General features: G+C 32.9%; 2 protein-coding genes across 3 annotated transcripts; both read left to right on the forward strand.

Moving 5' to 3' along the window:
- Positions 1 to 3847: 3847 nt before the first annotated feature.
- On the forward strand, positions 3848 to 7071 carry LOC107944318 (uncharacterized). Its single transcript, XM_041108034.1, has 7 exons — positions 3848 to 3881; positions 4084 to 4199; positions 4765 to 4824; positions 4907 to 4960; positions 5062 to 5122; positions 5774 to 5926; positions 6673 to 7071. Exons 1-6 carry the CDS (start codon positions 3848 to 3850, stop codon positions 5920 to 5922), a joined length of 474 nt encoding a protein of 157 aa, XP_040963968.1. The 3' UTR covers positions 5923 to 5926; positions 6673 to 7071.
- Positions 7072 to 7949: 878 nt separating this feature from the next.
- On the forward strand, positions 7950 to 12019 carry LOC107946846 (RINT1-like protein MAG2L). Of its 2 annotated transcripts, XM_016881323.2 has the most exons (4): positions 7950 to 8433; positions 8520 to 8609; positions 9884 to 9999; positions 10079 to 12019. In XM_016881323.2, the coding sequence occupies exons 1-4, from the start codon at positions 8142 to 8144 to the stop codon at positions 11954 to 11956; spliced, it is 2376 nt and encodes a 791-aa protein (XP_016736812.2). In that variant the 5' UTR covers positions 7950 to 8141; the 3' UTR covers positions 11957 to 12019. The 2 variants fall into 2 exon arrangements, with proteins under 2 accessions (XP_016736812.2, XP_016736813.2); XM_016881324.2 differs by lacking the exons at positions 7950 to 8433; positions 9884 to 9999 and having other exon boundaries at positions 10037 to 12019.
- Positions 12020 to 12807: the final 788 nt, after the last annotated feature.

Consider the following 12807-nt stretch of genomic DNA (forward strand, 5'->3'; position numbering starts at 1 on the left):
CGGTGGCGGTAAGATTAGTTACTGTAGCGGTGAGATTGGGTACTGTAGCGGTGAGATTAGAAACAATGGTGGAGTGTGTGTTTGGATTCAAACGCAGCTGTAGCGGTGAGGTGAGAATGAAAAATGACTATTAAGGACATCAGATTAGAATTGATATATAATAGAAGTTATTTAAATTATTTTACTTTTTTAAAATTATTAAAATATGCAAATTCATTTAATAAAATATTAAAATGTATCTTCCAATATTTTAATGAATTATATAATTAATTTAAATTATTTATTAGATAAAATGAAAATTATTTTTAATTTTTTATAGTTATAATTAAATATTTTTTATAACAATGATAAATATTATTTTCACAAATAATAACACTATACTTGGATCTAATTTTGAAGTATCTAAACGGATGATTTTTAATAAAAAAATATAGTAACATAAGACATAACAAGTTTCATTATTACTAGAAATTAGGTTATGATACAAAATGTGTTTACAAATATTGATTCATTAAACTAGTTGCAATGGTTTCCCTTAACATTGTGATTTCAAGGTCACTTTCTCTGTTAGAAGAACTCGATTAACCTCTGTCAAACTGGCTTGAAGAGACTGGCATATCCGGTATATTCTCAAATTCTCGAAAATCCTCATCATTTGACCAAGCATGTCTTCGAATGTAATTATGCAAAACCATTGTTGCAATAACTATTAAAACTTGCTTGTTGAATGAATAACTTGGAATATCTCTTAATATTGGCCATTTTTTTCCACACTCCAAATGTTCGTTCAATCACAGAGCGTAACGAAGAATGGGCATGATTAAAGATTTCTTTTTTTCCAGATACTTGATGATTACCTCGACGAAAATCAGGTAAATGATATCGTTCCCCCCTATATGGACCTAGAAAACCTGCCATTTGTGGATATCCGGAATCCACAAGATAATATTTTCCTGCAAAAAAGTAAAACATAATATCAAGTTTAAAAATAAATTAAAAATTTTAATATTTTTTATGTAAAAAGTAATTAAAAAATTAAAGTTCGACCTGGTGGAGGGTTGCTTTCTAAGTGCTTGCAAAAAAATTCTACTATCATGTGCTGTTCCTTCCCAACCAGGAAATGCAAAAATAAAGCACATGTTGAAGTCACAAACTGCCATAATATTTTGAGTTGGTTCACCTTTCCGTCCGATATAAGGTATTTGAGAAGAAGGTGAAATGCATGCTTTTATGTGTATTCCATCTATGGCCCCAATACAATCCTTTAAAATAAATACAAGTAATGAGATAAAAGTTAGAAATAATTTATGTTTTAAAAATATAAAGATTGTGTAAATTTTACCTTAAAGTGAGGCCAATATCTTGTATCATGTCGAATATGGTTCGGTACTTCCTCGAATTGACCTTCAATGGGTTTAATCGTGTCTATTCCCATTCGAGCAAATATATGCAACATATCAGTAAAAATTCGACTAACAGTTTTCCCAAATCGTTGAAATCGCTCTGTTGCATTTGAATTTGATTCTCTATTTCCAAGAATGTACAATGATAATGCTAACTTCTCCATCGCCGATACTTTCCCATTCTTTAAGCCATAATTTGTTTGCAAATCATGCAACAATCTGTGAAATATATTTTTTGGCATCCTAAAACTAATCATGCAACGATCATCGTGCCCATTTAATACTTCGTCCACCCACATTTGACCAGTATAATTTGAATCCATACGCGGTTGCATAGTGAAATAAGTTTCATGGTGTACCAATACACTGCTTAACACATATTATTCCTCATTATGATAATTGTTATGCTCAACTTGGGTAACAATTGTGGCTATTCTTCGTTAAGCTTCTTCACTTAATTCAGAGGTATCATAATTCATATCAAAACTATTATACATATTGTTAAATTCATCCATAACCTGAAAAAGTAATCAAATGTAAGTAAATTAATATTTCGTGACATTCTATACAACACAGAAACTTGATTAAAAGCATAACATAAAAATACCAAACATAAAAAGTAGCATACATTAGTTTTACATATAAAAAAGTAGTATAGTTATATTACAATAATATTTCTAATGAGCTGATGGTGGAGGTGGTTGATGGTATGGTTGGAAGGGAAATGAGGATGTTGCTACCAAGGATGAAAATGATGCAATTGGATTTTGTTCAGCATACTCACGTCGAAGCCACCAAACCCTATCATCTGGATCTAAGTTCAAAAACATTTCTCGTTTCACCGGTATTTGGAACATTTTGGTGGCAAAATAGTACAGTTCATCTCTTTTTGGAATTTCATCTCCCAAAGCACGCAAAGCATCCATTGCATTTGAAATAGTATATTGAGAGTGAGGAAAAATAATTTTATTCACTGACTTCCTTGGACTAGCCATACTCTCACACAATTTCTCAATCTGAGTAGTTAATGTATTTCTTGATGATTTTCTACTTAAACTTAATTTTTTTCCTTTACCGTGTACAGCCCCAAGTGTTTGCTTTCTTCGATTAGGAATTTCATGAGAAGGGTTTGATGGTACCTCATCAGGAGGAATACATTCATTCTCGTTACTATGTTCATCTGAATCACCAAATCCCTCATTAAGTGCATCATCTCCCATAGGAACCCCACTTGGAAGAACACCAGACGAAGGTGCCCATGCGTTCTCTCCGATGGCTACAATGCCACCAAACATTTGCCAAATTAACTCATTCAATCATGGTTCAATTCCTTTCTTCTTAAATCCTTTAAAATCAGGATTTTCCTACATAACATGTTAAATGTTATACTAAGATTTTTATAATTGTAAATTACTAATATCAATAAACTTTATGCATTAAAATAATGATAAAGTGAACACTAACCTGTATTTTTGTAGCCCACCATTCTTCGGTAGCATTGACCGTCTTTTTAGATGGACACCATCCAATACCTGTAGATTCCTTAAGCAACTCCCTCCATAACCTCCATTCTTTTTTTAATGTATCCCACTTATTTTTCAATTGAGGTTTTCCATAATTTTTTTGTGTTTTTGCTTGAAAAAGAGTAATGACATTTTCCCATCCTTTTGAGTTTAGATGAGTTGTCGGTCTATTACCAGCTTTGACTTCATTCACGCAAAGTTCACAAAATATCAATGTCAGCTCATCATCCCAAACAGCTTTTGTTGCTAAGCTACTATCTCCCTCCACAAAATTTCGTGTCTTTACCATCTATTGTCATTGATATAATTCAGTCAATGTGCTAGCATTCACCAAGAAGCATAGAGCAAATATATAGTCTATAAGTTATATTAGACGTCTCCCAATGCTAATCTTTATCTAGCCACACCCAAAAAAAACTGGCACCTTAATTGGAAAAAAAAACTGTTGTAGTTTCTTTCTGGATTTCTCTTTTTTGATTGTCTATAAATAGATACATGTGTTATTATGGCTTTTATAGCCGAATATATTACATACTATTCATTTTTATTTTCCCTGTATTTTTGGGCTTGTAAGATGGACTTATTTATTTTTTAATTTATCTTTTTTTGTTTTGTTTTGTTTATTTTTTAATCAAATGTTCTTGGACAAAAACTCAGTTCAAAATAAATGTGTTAGTAAATGAGTCAAAATTTTATAAATATAGAAAGGAAACTATGATAAATTATGACCATTGTTCAGAATTGGTCTCTAAACTATTGTTGTTATATCAATTAAGTCATGTCATTATTAAAACATGCCAAATATTACGTGGCATTGTAACAACTTATTTTTTCACCGGTGTAGAAAAATTTGACTTTGAGATCGAATTGTTTAAACTGAAAATTTCTGAAAAATTAAACCAAGAAGTTTCCGCGGCAAGAATGAGAATTGAGATGAAAATGATTAAAGAAATTAGTAAGTATAGTATAAAGACTAAATTGAAGAAGTAGTAAACATTAGGAGGATTAGGTGAGTTATTAATCAAAGCTATGAGTCGGAGGCAGTAGTTAGTGGATGATATTGATTTTAGCCATTGAAGTCCACTAACATATTTATGAATCAATAATGGCCATTAAATTTATGATTAGAAAAGGATTTATATTATTATTATTATGAGAACATAAAAGGAAAGATAAAAGAACAGATTTGGTCATTCTCATCTCTCCCAGACGGCAAAGAAAGGAAGAAAGAACAAAGAAATTTTCTCTCCATGCCGTGAGTTCAATCCGAGAGGTTAGTGTTTCCTCCTTCAAATTTTGATTGAATTATAGCTTTAGCTGTTACTTAAGAGTTAAGAACAAACCCTATTCAAGTGAATGTAGAAATTGAAAAGAAAATGCTTAGAAAACCTAGAAATACCATAAATGCTCAAATTCTGTATCCTTCGATATGGTGGTTGGATTTGTTTTGGCAAGTTCTTTTATTTGGTTTCTAGTAGAAATATGTAACAGAGTAGCAGACTTTGATTGAAAGCTTTGTCCTGAAAATTGAAAATTTTTATAAGGGAAGCTCCTCTGACATCTTTGTCTAAAAGGGGGAGAAGTAACAGCAAATGTTCAAAATGAGGATGGTGATTGTTAATAATTGTTGCTTTATGCTTTGCCAGAGTCGATCTGGTGTAGCAAACGGTAGATACGATAGATGTTGATTTATATCAATTCTACAACCTACTGAAAGAAAATGAGATTGATAGCATCAATGGGGTTCATAATCATAATCATGGCCTTGCTTTAGTTATGGTGGTTATGCTTTTGTACCCTCTTCTTTAGTGACTGGTACGTGGATTGGGATCTTGCAGGAGCTTCAAATAGAATTTTCCCAGTATGAACATCCCGTTGTTTTGATAGTTGAAGCTCAGGTAAAAGAAGACTGCTAACTTGGCTCATGAATCCCTAAGCATATTCATGGATTATATAACTAAAATATTTCTTCTCAATCAGGCAAAATATGTTGGGAATTTGGGAGGTGCATTGAGAAAAAATTTGTTCTTGAAGGTATAGTATAAAATGCTTTACCGTTACTCGGACGTGAAGGCTGAATGAATCTCAGATTTGTTCCTAATTTCCTGTGTGATTGCAAATGGTTATCCATGCAGGACAAGAAACATAGGTACTATGTTGTCTCTGCTCTTGCAGATACAAAAGTAGATTTGAAAGGTACATTATTTTCTTTTTAAGAAAATTAATTTTTGTAATCTGTGTTCAAGTTTTTCTTTTTAAATATTTGAAATAGTTTGTAATAAGGCTTCGCGTTATCTTAACTGTTTCATTAGTTATGTATAAAATTATATATTGTGAATATATCATATATTAACTCATATATATAATAACTTCTAATTTAACATACATGACACCTAATTTTATAAGTTTAATTTTTAATTCATTTGTTGCTTATCTCGTGTTCTCTTTATGCTACTTTTTGTGGTTTTTGTTGATACTAGATGGGACTTGTGTGGATTATTTGTCATGCTCTATATTTCTTGAAATTACTTTGGAAAGAGTGTGTATGCTTGATGGACAATGTGATGACCAATCATATTGACAAGGGAAGTGTATGGTCGAGCATGGTTCTATTTCTTAGGGGGAGATATATTCTAGTTTTCGTTGATTTGTTCAGATTGTGTGTTAATTGTTTGTTGTTGATCTTGTCAAAATGTCAAAGAGGGAGATTATTAGAACTTTGATTGCTTCTCTTGTTTTATTTCATGTTCGAACAACATATAGAATAACAATTTTGTATAGTCAAAGTTTTTAGTGTTGGCATATTTGACTTTTTAATTACATGGCTTTTGCTTTAATTTTATTTAGCAACAAATGAGGAGGTATGGAAGTTGAAGATGGGATTAATGAGATTATCTTTTAGTCTATTGACTTGGCAGTGGTTTTTGGCCAACACTGGCAATGTTTTTGCAGAGGATACCTATTGTTGGTTGGTTGTTCCAGCAACCATATATTAGATCGGTATGTTTTGTTTCTAAGTTAAGTACTTTTGTTTTTAGCTTGTAAACTTCTGCTATACATGCATGCTTGTGAAGTATTATTTTGTTAGTTCTTGGTTGGTTGTTTACTTGATTGAATCAATTTGAACTTTTAACAGCTTCCTAGAATAGCCCTAAATCTTGAAATATGAGCAATGGTCTTTAGTGATCTCAGATTATGAAGGAAAGCCAAAAGTAATCTAAAACTAAGTCCTTATTGAATATTTTTGACTAGCTGAAAAAAGTTTGGTCTGAAGCCATTTTATTTTGCATTCAACATGTCAGCAACTGAATCAGCATCCATTCTTCTTGCTGCAAGTAGTGGGCAAATAGCTATCCATGTGTCCAATGCATGTGAGAGGCAAGACACGTTGTAACCTGTACTACCACCTTGCCCTACATGTTTACCTCACAACTCAAATAGAATAAAATTCAGCCTATACAACTGCATGGGAGCACTTATGACTAAAAAGAAATGCATGACTCGGCCTATAACTTAAGTTTAGGCTAAGCCTTTCTCTAGAATCTTGGGAACCTTAGAACCTTTCTATACAAGCTTTTGTTGTTTCGTTTGTTTAGCTGTGCTTTGTTTTGTTTTTGACAGTTTTTAGTTTTTGAGGGTTTGAGACACGAATACAGCATTGCAGGAGATGTTTTCTTATTTGTTTTCTTATTTTATCAGGTCTCTTTCATTAGATAATAATGTTTTAATTATGTTGATTTTTATAGGTTAGAAGGGAAAAAATCAGTGAAAGAATGAAGTATCTGTAAGATTTATACCAGGATGTAACAAAATCACAGGCAAAGCTGGTATGCATGATGAAATCGTCAATTATGTTCAATCTCTTCAACGGCAAGTAGAGGTAAAAAAATAATGGAGAAAGAACATATGGATTTGTGTATGAACACAAAAATTCTTTTTCATTTCTAGTAATTACTTAACTGCTTTAAGATTTTGTCCTCCATGTGAGGACATATTTATTTCTTGTTATTTTCTTAGCTAAGAACAAGATGAGAAGGAAAAACAGAAACTACTTTGATACAATTCAAACACATATATAGAGTAGAAAAAGAAGGGTTTTGACTTACCAGATCAAAGTTGAGAACAAGATTGATAGGATGAGTCGAGAATATGAGCTTCTTTGAGTCTGCTGTGAGTGCCAATTGAAGGAGTTGAAGAGCAGGGTTTTCTGCAGGAAAAGAAATTAATTTAATTTTCAAGGCTAAAATGGTAAAATGATAAGTAAAAGTAAGGGTGTTTTTGTCTGTTACAGTGCCAACAGCTCAGTAAATTCATCCACTGTTGCTGATTTCTCCAGCTGAAAATCAGCTGACCAGTGTGGTTGAAAGGAAAACTCACTGCACTGACTGTGCAAACCAAACAACTGCTGCAGTGAGTTTGGCACTATAAACGCACCTCACTGGTAGTAACTGGGCATCCAAAGGAGCCCTTAGTTTGTGAAGACGTGACACTACTTGCTAACCTAGTGGTGCCATGTAACAAATACAAATTACAAAAATTAAAAATATATAAATTAAAAAAAAAAGCACAATCTTTTATATTAACAAAGAACCTGGATAAGTAGTTGTCTAAATATATTTAAATCTGGACAATTATATCTCTGACGTCATTCTTAATGTAAATTTTTTATATTTTTTTATTAATTTATATATATTTGAAATTTAATATATTTTTAATTTAAAATAATAGTAATATAAATAATTTGATATTTTGTAAAAAATATATTTATTATTTACATATTTTAAAATAATTTTTAATTTATATTTATCTAATGACATATTGAAAAATTATCACATGACATCATCGAATTGGTTAATAATATCATATCAAGATAAAGTAATTATGTTAATCTCAACCTACAAACCGAAAATTACCAGAAATTCAACAATAAAATATGTATTAACCCAAATTGAAATAATAACATATAAAGTCGAATCAATTAGCAAAAGTAAATATATGCAAATATTCGAATTTACGCTCTATTAGCTGTTGGACGAAAAAGAAAATGGACCCAAGAAAATAAAAAAGCAGTGGAAGGCGGTACTTTTATATTATTTAATTTTTAAAAAAAAAACCGAAATTCTTCGATAGAGAAATTGAGAGAGATGAGTTTGGTTTTAGTTATCATGCGTATTTACTGTTCAGAATAGAGAGAATCTAGTGAGAATAGAGGGAAATGGAAGGATGGGATCCTCAAAATCTAATTCTACCGGAGGTGGGTAAGCTATGTCGATCCCAGTCAGAATACCTGGACCAACATTTCAAGACCCAGAAGGATGTTTCCTCATCTTCTACTTCTTCTTCTTGTCTGTTGTCTGAATGGACCAAACATTGTTCTGATTACGACAATCGTCTACTACACCTCCGCACCACCCTCATGGATCGCACCCTTTCATGGATCTCTTCTTCTTTTCGAGCTAAAGCTTCCCTTTCTAATCTCAATCTCACCCTCTCCGCTTCCTCTCAGTGTTAGCACTCTGCATAAGATTTGTTGGTTGATTTTGCTTAATCTCTCCCTTTTTTTTTTAATTTAAACATGTTTGGGGCTTTGCAGATGGGACTGCTTTGAAGAGGCTTTTGGGTGAAGAACTGCGGCTGCTGGCCCTTCAATTGCACCGGATTCACTTCATCCGCCAATATGTTGGTCAGCATTTTTTTTACACCTTATCGCAATAATCCCAAGCAGATAGTTTCTAGCATACTCATTCTTCTTCTTAATTTTATCTACATAATAATACTGGGTTTTAATTCCTCATGACAATGAAAGACTGTTTATTTGTTCTTGCATTCTATGGCCTTGTGTATGTAAGAATGTTCCTTTATGCAAGTTTTCTTCAATTGCCTATTAGCTTATGTCTGCATTCAATTTGAAAAAGGAAAAACCTGCTGTGAGGTAACGACAGTGATTTCATGCAGCTTCAGAATAAGAATGCTCAGCTACTGCTAATGCTTATATTCATAGTTTATTGCTTAGATTTTGAGAATGCTCCTTGATGCATATTCATCTGTTATTAGAATAACAACACATATTTTCGGCTTTTAGGTGTGCTTGGTTGGGTAAAAAGGTGGAGGGATAGAAGGAGGGACTGAAAAATTGGAAAAAGGAATTTTAATTGTGCTTGGTAGGTGAGAAAAGTGAGAAAAAAAAACATTTTACATTTTAATGCATAACCTATAAGTTAGTTCAAAATTATGCATTTTAAAATGTTTTGTTTTATTTTCTTTATTTTCAACCTTATCAAGCAATGGAGGGAAAGAATTTTTTTTTTCAATTTTTACATCTTTACTACCAAGCACACCTATGAAAAGTACAAATTTATTTTCCATCCACCTTTCCAATTTCCTTTCCACTCAACCAAGCAAATTTGCTTGGTAGAGTGGAAAAGTGGAAGGATGGAAGGAGGGAGTAGAAAAGTGTAAAGAAAATAAATTTTTAGTGTACTTGGTAGGGAAGAAGAGTAAGAGAAAAGAAAATAGTAGCGATAATCATTTTCCATCCTAATGCATAAAATCCAATCTTTCCAAACTGAAATGATAAGAGAAGAGAAATCAGAGGGTTTATGTTAGCTCAAAATTATGCATTTTTCGAAAGTTTTATTTTTTTCCTCTCATTTTTCAACTCTATTAAGCAGTGGATGGAAAGAGAATTATTTTTTCTTTCAATTTTTCTATCTTTCCTGCCAAACACACCTATAGAAAGAAAAATTATATTTTCTACCCTTCTATTTTTCTACCCCTTCAATTTTCCATCTTTCCACTCTATCAAGCAAAGGCTTAGCGTGCAATGCTTTCTTTGTTTTTAGAATATGTTTACATGTCCTTCTTTGTTCTTATGTTCATAGCTTGTGTGACCTTTCCCCAATATTTTATGTACTATGCCACCTGGCTATGAACTTAGCTCGTCTTTAACTATTACAGAAACTGCACTTCGCTTAGAAGCTTTGGTAGGAGACCTCGAGGATGTAGTTTTCTCTTCTGGGAATCATCGTCCAGGGAATATGTTCGCAAAGTTTTCAACTTTACTGACATCACAAGTAATAACTGTGATCCTGTTTTCCCCTATTATTTCAGAATGCATCGCCAACATTATATCCAGACATTCTTGCCATGCAGGATTTTGGAGTAAAGGAAGAAAAATTACTAAAAGCCATAAAAGCCATGAATGATGTTGAGGAGATAATTGTCAATGTTGAGAAATCCCAACAATGGCACCATCTTTTCAAGTCAGTTGATCATAGAGTAGATAAAACTTTGGCTATACTTCGACCAGAAGCTCTTGCAGAACATCGTGCTCTTCTTGCTTCTTTTGGGTGGCCTCCAAAACTCCTAGCATCAAAAGTGGAAAGTGGAGGGCTCTCTAAGCTCCTGAACCCACTACTTCTAATGCACGGAAATGAAAAGAAGTCTTATGCTCAAAGTTTTCATGTGCTTTGCACTTTGCAGCAACTGCATTCACGTAGAGAAGCTCGAAAGTTTAAAACTTTAGGTCAAAAGGAGTGCGAGATACGACTTTGGGCTATTGATGAACTGGTGACTCCTTTAGCTGTAAGAATGGAATATCACTTCGTGAAATGGGCTGAGCAGCCTGAGTTTATGTTTGCTCTTGTATATAGAGTTACTAGGGACTTTATGGAAGGAGTAAGTGATATTTTGCAGCCTCTGATTGATGCAGCTAGATTAACGAGCTATAGTGCTAATGAAGCTTGGGTTTCTGCAATGGTGCATATACTTTCTGGGTTCTTAACAAAAAATGTTTTTCCTGCCTTGGCTGAAAGATACAAGGAGAAAGACATGAAATTAGAAGTTATCTCATTGTGGCTTCATCTAGTCGACCTTATTGTTGCTTTTGATAAACAGATGCAGTCGTTATTGAGATACGAAACTTGTCTCTTGTTTCCAGATGCTCAAAGGAGAGGGATATCCGTGTTGATAGTATTTTGTGATAGACCAGATTGGCTTAAGATTTGGGCAAAGATGGAGCTCAAGGACGGCTGGAAGAAACTAAAAGCAGTACTCAAGGATGCTAAAGCTTGGCAAATTGACGACAAACATAGAGTTGACTTTGATGTTAGTACAATATGTGAAACATTTTTGCTCTCTTCTAGAGAAGCCCATAAAGCTCCATTTGTTGCGGAATCTGCACTTAAAATTGCGCAAGAAATGATTGTTAGATGCCAAACTTTACCAGATATTTTGTCTCGTGCCAAATTTGTTAGATCAACTGTAGCCAGATTCTTCTGGTATTTTTCCAATGTGCTGCTTCTGCATTGCCGAAATGCCGAATTGCCACCTGAAGAGCTTGATGGTAGCGCATTTGTTAGAGCTTGTGAATCAATCAATGCTGCTAGATATGTTGAGTCTAAGCTGCAAGAATGGAGTGATGATGCAAGTTTTTTGGAGATGACAATTGCCGAAAGCAATTCTAACATGCAGGAACAACACCAAGGGTTTTATGATGATTGCTTCTTTGAAGAGGAAATAAAATGCTTGGCTGAACTAGAGACCAACTGGCTTATGGAAATCATCGCCGTTCTTCTTCGTCAGTTTGAAAATCTAACTCTGGAATACAACCATACTGAGGATTCCAATGCTTTTATTGAAGCGTTGCAGAGTTTGAAGAGCCAGCTTCATGTTCTTAAGAAAAATCTCAACGGGAAAGACTTCTTGGACTTGTGGCGAAGTGTGGCGGATGGGCTGGACCATTTTATATGTGGTAGCATTTTAGGAGGTGATGTTAAGTTTTCAAAGAAGCAAAGCAATGAGTTTGGAACTGATATGCAAGCATTGTTCCTTGTGTTCCAACCATTTTGTGCTCGTCCTGAAGCATTTTTCCCCTGTATTAGAGACATCCTGAAGCTGTTAGCAATGAGTGGAGAAGAGGTCAAGCATTTGCTGGTAGGTAAGAAAAGTGAAAAATACATGCAGTCTTATGGAATTTCCCACTTACGTTTTGATCAAGTTGAGAAAACTTTGAGGAAATTGAAGTTTTGAGTTTGCTTTGTTACTTGAAATTGATTGAAGATAGAGGTTGCCTCTTTCTTTTTGGCTTTTAAAGCGATTCATTATTTAACATATAGTTGTTGTCCATTGGCATTATTACGAGATAAAACTTTTATGGTTGTGCCACATGAAATTTTTTTACCTAATAAATATCTTAATAAGTTTAATTATTTTTTCTATAAAAAATTAAATAAAATTTTGATTGAAATGTTTAAAATTTAGTAAGTGTCGGGTATAAATATCATCATATATGAGTTTTATATAAAATAATATTTTAATTTTTTTAAAAATTAACAGCTATTTATCCAATCAATGCAACTATAATTGATAACATTTTTAATTAATCAAATTTGAAACAATAATATTTTAAAAACTTCCAAAATTTTAAAATTACTCCTTCAAATACAAATTAAAGTCTTTAACTTTATTAATTCAGTTAAAGTTTGTGAGTAAATTTTTTATAATTTTTATAAGGGTAAGGTTAAACTAATAGTCGTTTAATTACTCCGACATTCAAAATATAATAAATCAGTCATAGTAATAATTTTTTGTTATAGACGTAATGACATTAAAATTTATGCTGTAGTTTAAACAACCCAATTTAAAAACCTTAGCCAGATAGTAGAAGAAAAAGAAGAAATGGAGATGCCGCCCAATCCCTCACTCTTAGAAACCAGTCGTCGTTCGAAAACGAAATTGAAGACAATACCCTAGCAATGGCTATAGCAAACATTCAATTTTATTTTTCTAAAAAAGGAAAATTCGTAGATCTATCCTCATTTCATTATTTTAGCAATTTCCAACGAGTGCATAATTGAGAACTTTTGCTGTTAGACGGTAAA

Source organism: Gossypium hirsutum, chromosome D12, assembly GCF_007990345.1.
Source record: "Gossypium hirsutum isolate 1008001.06 chromosome D12, Gossypium_hirsutum_v2.1, whole genome shotgun sequence".
In the NCBI taxonomy this organism is placed as follows: domain Eukaryota; kingdom Viridiplantae; phylum Streptophyta; class Magnoliopsida; order Malvales; family Malvaceae; genus Gossypium; species Gossypium hirsutum.

Excerpts from the sequence above, each read along its gene's own strand:
- LOC107946846 (XM_016881323.2), top strand. The coding sequence starts at position 8,142 with ATGGAAGGATGGGATCCTCAAAATCTAATTCTACCGGAGGTGGGTAAG. Across the intron at positions 8,610-9,883 it reads CTTCATCCGCCAATATGTTG|AAACTGCACTTCGCTTAGAA; the intron begins GTCAGCATTTTT and ends TAACTATTACAG. Across the intron at positions 10,000-10,078 it reads CAACTTTACTGACATCACAA|GATTTTGGAGTAAAGGAAGA; the intron begins GTAATAACTGTG and ends CTTGCCATGCAG.
- LOC107944318 (XM_041108034.1), top strand. The coding sequence starts at position 3,848 with ATGAGAATTGAGATGAAAATGATTAAAGAAATTA. Across the intron at positions 4,825-4,906 it reads TTTTGATAGTTGAAGCTCAG|GCAAAATATGTTGGGAATTT; the intron begins GTAAAAGAAGAC and ends CTTCTCAATCAG. Across the intron at positions 5,123-5,773 it reads TACAAAAGTAGATTTGAAAG|CAACAAATGAGGAGGTATGG; the intron begins GTACATTATTTT and ends AATTTTATTTAG.